This window comes from Cetorhinus maximus, chromosome 3, assembly GCF_964194155.1.
Source record: "Cetorhinus maximus chromosome 3, sCetMax3.hap1.1, whole genome shotgun sequence".
NCBI classification, from domain to species: Eukaryota; Metazoa; Chordata; class Chondrichthyes; order Lamniformes; family Cetorhinidae; genus Cetorhinus; species Cetorhinus maximus.
The window spans coordinates 188250644-188264679 of record NC_135881.1 but is presented as its reverse complement, the minus strand read 5'-3'; the positions used below and the strand labels follow the sequence as shown (position 1 = coordinate 188264679).

The 14036-nt window shown below is 45.9% G+C and overlaps 1 protein-coding gene across 1 annotated transcript in view; it reads right to left on the bottom strand.

Moving 5' to 3' along the window:
- The window catches only part of LOC144674427 (sodium/hydrogen exchanger 3-like), a 159520-nt gene that overhangs the window by 42642 nt on the left and 102842 nt on the right, over positions 1–14036 (bottom strand). Inside the window, exons 7-8 of the mRNA XM_078535794.1 lie at positions 5708–5910; positions 2507–2596 (exon numbers count right to left, since the gene is read on the bottom strand). Of these exons, the coding sequence (XP_078391920.1) occupies positions 2507–2596; positions 5708–5910 (293 nt within the window). The remainder of the gene's footprint in view (positions 1–2506; positions 2597–5707; positions 5911–14036) is intronic.

Genomic DNA, 14036 nt, shown 5'->3' with positions numbered 1-14036 from the left:
AACAGAGCCGGGACTGAGTTCCTTGCAGGGGGTTTTGCTAGTGCTGTTGGGGAGGGTTTAAAATAACTCAGCTGGGGTGTGAGAACAAGGAAAGAATATTAGAAAGCAATACCAGGTGCATGCAATGCTGGGGAAGACAGATAGCACTAAAATAGAGAATAGTAAGTTAGTAGATGGAGTCGGCGTAAGGGATCAAGTAACGAATTCTAAATCAGAGTTACATTGCATGTACCAATACCAAAACCAAAATTTGCTGGAAAAACTCAGCAAATGACATTGGTTAATGCAAAGTAAGAATATTCAATTGGTGGAGAGCAGACTTCAATGGGGCAAGAAGGAGCTGAGCCGGATAGACTGGAACCAAAGGTTGGCGGGAAAACAGTAGCTGAACAGTGGGCTACCTTCAAAGAGGAGATGGTTTGGTCACAGTCAAGGTATCTTCCCTCAAAAGGGAAGGGTAGAACAAACAAATCCAGAGCTCCCTGAATGACAAAGGAGATAGAAATTAAGTTAAAGAAGAAAAGGTGTGCTTATGGCAGGTGTCAGGTAGCAAATACAATTGAGAGCCAAAGTGAATACAGAAGGTTCAGAAGGGATGTGAAAAAGCAATTACGAGAAGCAAAGAGGGGTTATGAAAGAAGACTGGCAGCTAACATAAAAGAAAATCCCAAAGCATTCTATAACCACATCAATAGTAAAAAGGTGGTAAAAGGAGGAGTAGGGATTTAATCAAAAAAATCCCCTTTTGATTGAGGCAAGAGGCATGGCTGGGGTGTTAAATGAATCTTCTGCATCTGTCTTTACCTACAAGGTAGATGCTGCCCAGGCCATGGTGTTAGAGGAAGAAACTCAATCACTAGAAGGGTTTAAAATTGATAAGCAGGAGATGTTGGATAAGCTGTTGATACTTAAAATTGATAAGGCACTAAGACCAGACAAGATGCGTCCAAGAATATTGAAGGAAGTGAGAGTGGAAATTGCAGAGGCACTGGCAATAATCTTTCAATGTTCCCTGGATTCGGGTGAGGTACTAGAGGACTAGGGAATTGCAAACATTATGCTCTTGCTCAAAAAAGCTTGTAAAGATCTGCCCTGCAATTACAGACCAGTCAGTTTAACTTCGGTGGTGGGGAAACTTCTAGAAACAACTTTTGAGGATATAATTAATTGTTACATGGAAAAATGTGGATTGATTCGGAAAAGTCAGCATGGATTTGTTAAAGGAAAATCGTGTCTAACTAACTTGCTGGAGTTTTTCGAAGAGGTAACAGAGATGGTTGATGAGAGCAAGGCTATTGATGTGGTGTAAATGGACTTCCAAAATGTGTTTGATACAGTGCCACACAACAGGCTTATGGGGAAAGTTACAGGTCATGAAATAAAAGGGACAGTGCATACAAAATTGGATGAGGGATAGGAAACAGAGAGTTAATGGGTATTTTTCGGGCTGGAAGAAAGTTTGTAATGGAGTTCCCCAGGGGTCAATATTGGGACCCTTGCTTGTCCTGATATATATAAATGATCTAGATCTTGGTGTGCAGGGGACAATTTCAAAGTTTGCAGACGACACAAAACTTAGGAGAATTGCAAACTGTGAGGAGCACAGTGTAGAACTTCAAAATGACATTGACACATTGGTGCAGTGGGCAGATAAGTGGCAGATGAAGCTCAATGCCGAGCAGTGTAAGGTGATGCACTTTGATACAAAGGACATGGAGAGACAGTACAAAATAAAGAGTACTATTCTAATGGGTGTGCAGGAGCAGGGAGACCTGGGTGTATATGTACATAAGTCACTAAAGGTGGCAGGACAGGTAGAGAGGGCTGTTTCTAAAGCATACAGTATTCTAGGCTTCATTAATAGGGGCATAGAGTACAAGGGTAGGAAGGTTATATTGAACTTATATAAGACTCTGGTTAGACCTCAGCTGGAGTGTTGTGTACAGTTCTGGGTGCCACACTATAGGAAGGATGTGAACACATTGGAGAGAGTGCATAAGAATGAGAATGGTTCCAGGAATGAGACACTTCAGTTATGAGGAAAGATTGGCAAAGTTGGGACTGTTTTCCTTAGAGGGGAGAAGGCTAAGAGGAGATTTGATAGAAGTTTTCAAAATCATGAGGGGTCTGGACAGAGTAGATAGGGAGAAATTGTTCCCGCTCGTAAATGGATTGAGAACCAGAGGGCACAGTTTTAAAGTGTTTTGCAAAAGAAACAAATGCGAGGTGAGAAAAAATGTTTTCACCCAGCAAGTAGCTAGGGTTTGGAATGCACTGCCTGGAAGTGTGGTGGGGGCAGGTTCAACTGAAGCATTCAAGAGGTAATTGGGTGATTATTTAAATAGAGTCAATGTGTAGGGTTACAGGGAAAAGACAGGAGATTGGTACTAAGCTAAAATGCTTAGGGAGCCGGTGCAGACATGATGGGCTGAATGACCTCCTTCTACACTGTAACAATTCTGTGATTCAGTGATTCTGTGATTAGATGTTCAAAGACTGAACTTACTCTTTCCTGAAATTTCTCACTGAGTGAAGGCTCCTTTTGCTGACTCCTCTTTACTTTCAGCCACTTGACCAAAGGTTTGATTGTCAGCCCCTGCAAAATATCACAATCAGCTCAACATCATCAGTGAGCAGAATGCACAACATTTCTGATATGAAAATAATAAACTCCATTGATCAGATACAAGCAAATTCACAACAGAAGTCATCTATTCATTCATACATTTGCTACATTCCAACAGTGACTGTATTTCAAAAGTATTTTATTGCCTGCAAAGTACTTTGGAATGTCTTGTGATTGCAAAAGATGCTATAAAAATGCAAGCATTTTTCCATCTCCATGTCACAGTTTACAGGAAACAGTGTCTTTCTTACACTCATTCAGAATACTCAGTACACCAAATTTTCCCTTTTTTTTTAGCAATCTTCATACATTACTGACTGAGGTCTGTATCTCTCTCCATACAGAACAGATTAGGAGAACATAATCCTTCCATGTGTAATGTTGAATTCTTCTGTATTACTCCACTCTTCCATAAAAGCATAACTGATAGAGGGTTTTGGTGGATTGCTCACTCATACTCCAGTTACCACTTTTATCTTTATTCTTTTCCAGTGTACATGACTGCCTAAAGCAAACTGCTCCAGTTGCAGTTTTAGCTTTGAACCTCTTCCTGGAATTACAGAGGACACAAACTGGAACATGTCATTTATACAAAATGAAGTACCAAGAGACATGAACCACACAACTCATGAGCATCACCTGCTATTACAAAACTGTGTTAAAACAATGTTAACCAAAAGTAGGCTCTCCTTTTCAATTTAAAAACTGCCAGACCTAAATTGGAGGCCATCATCAAAGGGGCAACAAACTAATTATACAGGCTAAACTTGATTTCAGGCCCATCGAAACTCATGCAATTCAATTAGAAGCTACTTCATGACACTACAACTTCACATCCTGGAGGTGGCTCAGTTCATAGCACCCTCGCCTTTGAATCAGAGGGTTGTGGGTTCATGTCCCACTCCCGGAAACCAAGAACTGTGATTGTACTCGAAAGAGTTGCAATCTGTGACTGTTGGTAACTCGAAAGAGTTTCACATCCTGGGGTCCAGATTTATCCTAATGACAGCTTCAGTTCCCCATAATGTCAAGAAGAGACTCCATCTACAATATGGCACATTCAACAAATGAGGCTGAATTTTGCCGTGGGCGAGCAGGGGGCGGGGCCAGCTCGCCGACGTGGGATAACATCGGGGGGAACCCCCAACGTCATCCTGCCCCATTTAAATTTTCAGGAAGGCGGGGGCACAGCAAAATCAGCTGTCCGTCCGCCGACCTGTCAATGGCCAATTGAGGCCATTGACAGGATCATTGAAACAATTAAAGGACCGGCCCGTCCAACCTTAAGGTTGGCGGGCAGGCCAGGAGCCCCGGTGGGGAATAGAAAAAACATGAAACCTCATCCACCAGCAGGATGAGGTTTCATGTAGGGATTTAAAAAGTTTAATAAACTTATAATGTAAATTATGAACATGTCCCATCTCATGTGACATTGTCGCATGAGGGGGACATGTTAAGGATTTTTTTTTCTATTTTTAATGTTCTTAAAAGTGTCAGCGATATCCCTGAGGCAGCACTTAGCCTCAGGGAGATGTGCACTCTCGCTTTTGGGGAATCCGCCCCCACCCCCGCTCCCCTGCCCCCCCCCCCCCCCCCCCCCCCCCCACCGCCCGCACTGGGAGCGCATAGCGCTTCCCGCCAGACGTCACGCTGGGTGGGCCTTAATTGGCCCACCCACTTAAAATGGTGGCGGGGCTCGCTTCTCTGGCGGGGATCGGCTCCCCGCCCACAAGAGATTGGGTCGGGCTCGCCCACCCAGCTGGCAGAAAATTCTGCCCATGGTCAATGCTTAAAATCCCTGTTATGACACAGCAGTTGGTAAAGGCTGAGTTATTTAAATCCCAGAGGGAAACTTGAACAACTGTCAGAACCTATATTTACAATTGGCATGTTTGAGTTGCAGCTCTGAATTCAGGAATAAAACCACCAAGCCTCAAGAGGTTTTTTATATAAAAATAAATTAAACATTTTTAATTTGACAACAAATTAAACACATGCACACATCTACAAATTACTACCACAATAACTTTTAAACAAATCCCCAAATTAATCACTCCCAGGTAAATCTCCACCAAGGTAACAATAACCCATAGACTTTAAATGGACACCAGGCAAAGCACATTTGACCTTACAAATTCAAAATGAGGTTCCTTTCAATTTGCAGACACAGTTGTTGCCTTACAGGCTGGTTAGATCTTACATGCCTCTGACCTATACACACAAACTCCTTTCTGTTTATACCTACCTTCCCCTTTGAATATAAATTTTCCATTGTATTTCTAGGTTTTAAAAATTTTTCCTCTCCTGACAATAATCCTTTCATTCCACCAATTTTATTAGTAATATAAACACATCGCTTGACGTCTGTCAGCTAGGTGCAAGATTTTACCCTACTACAATTCCAATTTTAAAATAATTTCCAATAACATTATGGACATTAATCTCTTCATGACAATCACTTAGATTTCTGTAATAAGAAAAATTATTATACAATGTACAGAATTTATACAGTGCTTTCACCCAGCCAGCAAAGTACTTTTTGAAGTATGGTCACTGTTGTCATGTAGGAAACACAGCAATCAGTGTTGTAATATGTCCTTAAGGGACAGCAGCACGTCATCACTAGAAGGGAAGTGTATCGTGCAATCCAGTTTCATTTTTGTCTGTGACAAGAACACAGCACAGCTCTGATGTCTTAAAGCTTTCTATAACTGTTCTCATGTGCCTAGTCTAAATAAATGAGCCCACAATGTGTTTACACAATTCTTTATGAACGATTGGTGTTTATATCATTATAACAACATGACAGCCAGTTTGTGCACAGCAAGCTCCTACAAACAGCATTGTGATTACAGTGAGAACAACTGTTTGAATGGTGTTGGTTGAGAGAGAAATATTGGCCAGGAAATTGGGGAGAACTCCCCTGCCCTTCTTCAAAATAGTGCCATAGGATCTTTCATATCCACTTGAGAGAGCAGATCAGGCCTCAGTTTAACATTTCATTTGAAAGATAAAATAACTCTTAATCTCCATTGATTGAATTACCTTGGAGCTTCTGGACAGTACAACATTGATGGTTACCTGGATGATGACCGTGAAATACACCACAATGATGGTCGTACTGACAAACAGTCGCTTCTCATGTACGTGCTGCAGATCCAGCAACACCACCAGAGCAAACGCCATAGACCCTCGCAGGCCTCCGTATGACATCACCACCTGATCTATAAACTCCAACCGTACTACACGATAGTGGTTGAGGATCCACGTCTGAATTACAACACCTAAAATATTGAAAGAGTGGAAATATTTCAGTTAAAGCTCAGACCTACTAGCATTTAAAAATAACATATACAGCACCTTTAAGTCAAGGACAGGGCATGAATGTACAAACCAATGAATTCCTTGTACGATTTGACAGGATTGGTTTACAGATGAATGGATTAATAGGTAGTGTTTTGAAAGAAATGTAACTTTTTTATTGTTTGATGTTAGTTATTTCAACTCCTCAATAAGGTAGAATCCTTTTGTGAGATACATAGGTCCTGGAAGATCTGTGATAATTAGTTTTCTATTTGCGGGTCTAGCCTGTGCCACTCCAGGTTAGTCCAACTCCAAGAGACGCTCCCCAGCCTTGGTTGCAGCCCATCTAGGAGAAGGTCCAATTAGTGGCCAATCCACACCAGGAATCCAGAGCTATTCTTCCCTTTGTGGCCTTAATGTTTTCCTATGTGAGAATGCAATCAAGTGTTTAATCAAAGTCCCTCCCAAACTAAAAGAAATCTTGAGGCAAATCATTTAAAAAATATGCAATTGTCTGAACATTCAGTGTTAGATAAACATAGTAATTCACCCATAGCAAAAGTAACACAAGTGCCTGTTGTTGCGAGTAGCATGTCATTAGAATGGATATGATGTCACATATAAGTGACATCAGTGTGCTTGCACACGAACAGGAGAGTGAGCACATCCTGACTGGGGCACAGCCAGAGTGGGTATTCGGAATTTGGTGCAAAGCGGGAATTCAGTGCATAGGGGACGAGGTGCTCTTTGCATTTTTTCCTTGCTATCCAACTTCTTAAACCTTCAGAGCGTGCTGTAGCAGTAGAGACTACAAGGGAAAGGAATCATTGGTAAGTAGTGGGTAAGATATTTACTACTTTAATCGCTTACAGTTTAAAGTCTTTTTGTGGTTTACAGTTTGTATATTCTGCAGTAATGAGGATCAGGAAAGAAGGGCCCTAGAGTAAATGACTTAAAAGGTTTAATTTAAAGAGATAAGTCATGGCAGGAGCGCTCAAAGCCATGGTGCGCTCCTCGTACTCCTCGAAGCCGGGGACATTTCCAGTGCCCGGGACCAGCATGTGTGCAGGAAGTGTGTCCAGCTGCAGCTCCTGGAATCTCGGGTTTTAGGGCTGGAATGGCGGCTGGAGACACTGTGGAGCATCCGCGAGTCTGAGAGCATCGTGGATAGCATGTTTAGAGAGGTGGTCACACCACAGATGAAGGGACTTGAGGAAGGAAGGGAATGGGTGACCACTAGGCGGTCCAAGAGAAACAGGCAGGTAGTTCAGGAGTCCCCTGGGATCCCACTCGCAAATCGGTATTCTGTTTTGGAGGCTGATGAGGGCGCTGGTTCCTCCAGGGAGTGCGGACAGAGCCAAGCTTCTGGCACCATAAGCAGCCTGTCTGTACAGGAGGGAAGGAAGGGAGGAAGAGCAATAGTAAGAGGGGATTCTATAGTCAGGGGGACAGATAGGCACAACTGTGGCCGTCAACGTGACTCCAGGATGGTGTGTTGCCTCCCTGGTGCCAGGGTCCGGGATGTCACTGAACAGCTGCAGGGCATCCTGAAGGGGGAGGGTGATAAGGCAGAGACCATGGTACATGTTGGTACCAATGACATGGGTAGAAAGAGGGATGAGGTCTTGCATCAAGAATTCAGGGAGTTAGGCAGTAGACTAAAAAGCAAGACCTCTTGGGTTGTAATCTCTGGATTACTCCCAGTGCCACGTGCTAGAGAGCTCAGAAATAGGAGAATAGCGCAGATGAATACGTGGCTTAAGAGTTGGTGCAGGAGGGAGGGTTTTAGATTCCTGAGTCACTGCGACCATTTCAAGTGAAGATGGGACCTGTACAAGCGGGACAGTCTACATCTGAACCAGAGCGGGACTAACATACTTGCGGATGTGTTTGCTAGTGCTGTTGGGAAGAGTTTAAACTAATTCGGCAAGGGGAGAGGACACAGAATGTTAGCAGAATAGGGACACATCATAATACAGTAAAACAATCAAGCCAGAGGGAGTACAGCTGCAATAAACTTCAAGGGAGTAAGGCAAGGCTGGATGGCCTCTACTTTAATGCCAGGAGTATTACAGGTATAACAGATGAGTTAAGGGTGAGGATTGACATGTGGAATTGTGATATAGTAGCCATCACTGAGACGTGGTTGAGGGAAGGGTTGGCAGCTCAACATTCCGGGATATAGAATCTTCAGGTGAGACAGGGGAGGGGGTAAAAGAGGAGGAGGCATTGCGTTATTAGTTAAGGAATCCGTTACTGCAGTAAGGAGAGATTATTTTACTAAAATCTACTCTCTCCCAATCCAAAACATTTTTTTGCAACTTGTCGATTTCTTTGCACCATCCAGTGCAGGGTGGAGCTTAAGAAAGCAATTAGGAGAGCAAAGAGGGGATATGAGAAAGCTCTGGCTGGTAAAAGTAGGGAAAATCCCAAGATATTCTATAATTATATCAATGGGAAGAGGATAACCAGGAAAAGAGTAGGGCCCATAAGGGACCAAGGGGGCATTCTATGGGTGGAGCCAGAGGACATCGCTAGAGTGTTGAATGAATACTTCACGTCCGTCTTCACCCAAGAGAATGAGGGTGAAGGTATTGAACTCGGGGAGAGAGACAGCGAGGTTCTTAAGCAAATTGATATAGGGAGTGACAAGGTATTGGAGCTGTTGGCAGGTTTAAAAGTGGACAAATCTCCAGGTCTGGATGATTTGTGTCCCAGACTGCTGAGGGAGGAGATCGCAGGGGCTCTGACCCAAATTTTTAATTCCTCTCTGGCCATGGGGGAGGTGCCAGAGGACTGGAGAACAGCTAATGTGGTTCCGCTATTTAAGAAGGGTTGTAGAGATAAGCCAGGGAACTACAGGCCAGTGAGTCTCACGTCAGTGGTAGGGAAACTATTGGAGAAATTTCTGAAGGAGAGTATCTATCTCCACTTGGAGAGGCAAGGTTTGATCAGGGATAGTCAGCATGGCTTTGTCAGGGGGAGGTCATGCCTAACAAATTTGATTGAATTTTTTGAGGAGGTGACCAGGTGTGTAGATGAGGGTAATGCAGTTGATGTAGTTTATACGGATTTCAGCAAAGCCTTTGACAAGGTCCCACATGGGAGATTTCTAAAGAACGCAAAGGCACATGGGATACAGGGTAATTTGATAAGGTGGATTCAAAATTGGCTTAGTTGTAGGAGGCAGAGGGTGATGACAGAAGGATGCTTTAGTGACTGGAAGCCACTGTCCAGTGGCGTACCACAGGGATCTGTGCTCGGTCCCCTATTATTCGTCATTTATATAAATGACATAGATGACTATGTGGGGGGTAGGATTAGTAAGTTTGCGGATGACACAAAGATTGGCCGGGTGGTTAACAGTGAGGTTGAGTGTCTTGGGCTACAGGAAGATATAGACGGGATGGTCAAATGGGCAGATAAGTGGCAGATGGAATTTAACCCTGAAAAGTGTAAGGTGATACACTTTGGAAGTAGTAGTTTAACAAGGAAGTATTCAATGAATGGCATGGTGCTAGGAAGTTCTGAGGAACAAAGGGACCTTGGCATGTGTGTCCATAGATCTCTGAAGGCAGAGCGGCATGTTAGTGGGGTGGTGAAAAGGCACATGGGACACTTGCCTTTATCAATTGAGGCATAGATTACAAAAGTAGGGAGGTCATGTTGGAGTTGTATAGAACTTTGGTGAAGCCACAGCTGGAGTACTGTGTGCAGTTCCAGTCGCCACATTATTGGAAGGATGTGATTACACTGGAGGGGGTGCAGAGGAGATTCACCAGGATGTTGCCTGGGGTGAAACATTTAAGTTATGAAGAGAGGTCGGATAGACTTGGGTTGTTTTCGTTGGAGCAGAGAAGACTGAGGGGCGGCCTGATCAAGGTGTACAAGATTATGAGGGGCATGGACAGGGTGGATAGGGAGCAGCTGTTCCCCTTAATTGAAGGGTCAGTCACAAGGGGGCATAAGTTCAAGGTGAAGGGCAGGAGATTTAGGGGAAATGTGAGAAAAAACGTTTTTACCCAGAGGGTGGTGACGGTCTGGAATGCACTGCCTGGAAGGCTGGTGGAGGCGGGTTGCCTCACATCCTTTAAAAAGTACCTGGATGAGCACTTGGCACATCATAACATGCAAGGCTATGGGCCAAGTGCTGGTAAATGGGATTAGGTAGGTAGGTTAGGTGTTTCTCACGTGTCGGTGCAGACTCGATGGGCTGAAGGGCCTCTTCTGCACTGTGTGATTCTGTGATTCTGTGACAAGGAAATCAGAATTTGTTCCATGTTTGAAATAACAAAATCTGTTACACTAGAAAAATATCAAAACTTTCACCTACTAAAGTAACTCCCTTGACAGCCATCACTGAACACGTTGGTTTGGATTTTGCAGTGGTAATGATGCCGATACAATGATCACCATTTCTACCCCACTGGAATTGCTATCATGTTCTGGAGTCCACATATGTACAGAATAACAGAAAATCCAGAAGCTTCTATCAGCAACTCTATGGGATAATTTTCCATTCTGGAGACTAAATCCAGTGGCGGAAGCGAAAGTCTGAGTGACTTCCACTGGAGAGCAGGGCGGCAGAACACGCGAGACCTTGCACTGTTCAGCTCATTAACTATGCAGCCGCGAGGGGCATGTTGAATATTGTGGAGGAGCAGGCAGGAAGTGGCCCACTCCACCATAACCTCATAGGGTGAGCTGTCCCACAGACTAGCCAAGCAACAGCTTGATAGTCATACTCTCAGAATCATACCTTACAGATCATGTCCCAGGCACCATTATAACCACCCTTGGGTATGTCCTGTCCCACATGCAGCACAGATCCAGCAGAGGTGGTGGCACCACTGTGGTATACAGTCAAGAGGGAGTTGCCCTGGGAGTGCTCAACATCAACTCTGGACCCCATGAAGTGTCATGGCATCAAGTCAAACATGGGCAAGGAAAACTCCTGCTGAAGAATCCCCTTCCCTCCCCTCAGCTGATGAATCAGTGCTCCTCCCTGTTGAACATCAATTGGAGGAAGCACTGGGGGTGGCAAGGGCGCAGAATGCACTTAGGGTGGGGGATCTTCAATGTCCATCACCAAGAGTGGCTCAGTAGCACCACTACCGACCGAGCTGGCCGAGTCCTAAAAGACATAGCTGCTAAACTGGGTCTGCGGCAGGTGGTGAGAGAACCAACAAAGGGGAAAAACATACTTGACCTCATCCTCACCAATCTGCCTGCCGCAGATGCATTTGCCCAGTAGGAGTGAGCACCACACTGGTGGAGATGAACTGCTATCTTCACATTGGGCCTGAACTTCGTCGGAGCGGAAATCAGTGTCGAATTGCCACTCTGATCCCAGTTACTTAGCCGAAATTCTGTCATGCCCGGCCTTCCGACTCAGGCCTGGCCAGATCCGGGTAGTGCAGTGTGTCGCCGGGACCAAGCGTCGAGTACAGCTCCATCGCAGGGAATGAAGCTACTCCACTAGCTGCTGTAAAGCAGGTAAGTTTAAAGGTCCAATTAAGTTTAAATGTCCAGGACAGGCCAGGAAGAATGTAAGGGTATAAGGTAAGTGGGTAGAATTTGGGAGGTGAGGGGTTCAGGGCCAGCGGAGTGGGGGAGTCAGGCCTTTGGGGGAGTGGGTGGGGGAGTTGGGCCTTGGGGGGAGTGGGTGGGGGAGTTGTGGCCCCGGTGGGGTGGGGAATCTTGCCTCGGGAGGGTCAGACCTCGGGGTGGGGATGGGGGAGTTGGCCCTCAGTAGTGTGGGGGTTAGCAGGGAGTTGAGTCTCAGGAGGGTGGGGACTGTGGGACCTTGGAGGGATCTGGCCCTGGGGATTGGGGAACTGGGCCTTGGGGGAGTGGGGAATCGGGCCTCTGGATGGATGGTTGGGTCTCGGTGGGGGGATTCGGGGATCAGGGAGGTTTGGGGGATTGGGCATCAGGGGAATGTTGGGCAGGGGCTGGGTTGGGTCGGGCCTTGATGGGGGGGATTGGGTTGGGTCAGTTCGGGCCTGGGTGGGAGGTCGGGGGGCAGGGTCGGGTCAGCTCAGGCCTGGGAGGGGGGAATCAGGTTGGTTCAAGTCACATCTGGGAGCAGGGGATCAGGTAAGTTCAGGTTGTGTCGGGCCTCAGGCACCTGGGGGGGTGGGGGGGGGGTGGTGGTGAGTGGGATCTGGTTGGGGAGCAAGAGTCCCCCTGTTTATGGGGGGAATCCATGGGGGGGTAGTCAGGAGGGCGGAGGGAGATCCCTTGGATATCGTATGGTGCAGTCCCTTGGGAGATCCCGGGGGGGTCAGGGGTGAGAGTGGCGATGGGTTGGGGCGAGATCACTGGGAGGTTGGGGGGATGGGGGCAGTTCTGTGGGGAGGATCGGTATGGGTCCGTGCAGTAGTTACCCAGAAGTCAGGAGAGTTTTTAATTCTTCTAACTTTTTCTGGGTAAATGTTGATATAAACCACCTAGAACCATCTGAAGTTTGTGATTTAAATCACAGTTTTCAGATGGTTCCCAGTGCAGGGAACAAGTGCAGGGCAATTGTCAGGGGAAGACAGTACTTCCGGGCAATTGCCGAGCAAACCCTACCTGGGAACTTCTGAAGGGGGTTCCCCAGTGTATCTTTGGGGTACCCCGCCAATACGACGCTGGGGAGCTCGGAGGTTATGGCCTATTGAGGATGGCCTCCATCGTGTTGTGTGGCACTGCCACTGTGCTAAATGGGACAGATTGCCAACAGATCTAGCAATTCAAGACTAGGCATCCATGAGGTGCTGTGGGCCTTCAACAGTAGCAGAATTGTACTCGAACACAATCTGTAACCTCATGGCCTGGCATATCCCCCACTCTACCATTGCCACCAAGCCAGGAGATTAACCCTGGTTCAAAGAAGAGTGCAGGAAGGCATGCAAGGAGCAACACCAGGCATACCTAAAAATGAGCTGTCAACTTGGAGAAACTACAACTCAGGACTACTTGCATGCCAAACAGCATAAACAGCAAGTGACACACAGAGCTAAGTGATTACACAACCAACAGATCAGATGTAAGCTCAGCAGTCCTGCCACATCCAGTCTTGGATGGTGATGAGCGTTTAAATAGCTCATTGGAGGAGGAGGCTCCACTAATGTCCTCATCCTCAATGATGGGGGAGCCCAGCTCATCAGTGCAAAAGATAAGGCTGAAACATTTGCAACAATCTTCAACCAAAAGGGCTGAGTGGATGATCCATATCAGCCTCCTCCAGAGGTCCCCAGAACTCAGTTGCCAGTCTTCAGCCAATTCAATTCACTCCACATGTTATCAAGAAAGGACTGAAGGCACTGGATACTACAAAGGCTATGGGCCCTGATAATATTCCGGCAACAGTAGTCAAAACTTGTGCTCCAAAACTTTCCATGCCCCTAGCCAAACTGTTCCAGTACAGCTACAACACTGGCATCTACCTGGCTATGTGGAAAATTGCCCAGGTATGTCCTGTATGCAAAAAGCAGGTCAAACCCAACCTGGCCAAATACCACCCCATCAGGCTACACTTGATCATCAGTAAAGTGATGGAAGGGGTCATCAACAGTGCTATTAAGAGGCACTTGCTTAGCAATAACATGTTCACTGATGCTCAGTTTGGGTTCCGCCAGGATCGCTCAGCTCCTGACCTCATTAGAGCTTTGGTTCAAACATGGACAAAAGAGCTGAATTCCAGAGGTGAGGTCAAAGTGACTGCCCTTGACATCAAGGCAGCATTTGACCGGGTGTAGCATCAAGGAGTCCTAGCAAACCTGGAGTCAATGGGAATCAGGGGTAAAGCTCTCCACCGGTTTAGCACAAAGTAAGATGGTTGTGGTTGTTGGAGGTCAATCATCTCAGCTCCATGACATCATTGCAGGAGTTCCTCAGGGTAGTGTCCTAGGCCCAACCATCTTTAGCTGCTTCATCAATGACCTTCCTTCCATCATAAGGTCAGAAGTGGAGGTGTTCGCTGATGATTGCACAATGTTCAGCACCATTTGCCACTCCTCAGATACTGAAGCAATCCATGTATAAATGCAGCAACACCTGGACAATATCCAGTCATGGGCTGAAAAGTGGCAAGTAACATTTATGCCACACAAGGTGATGA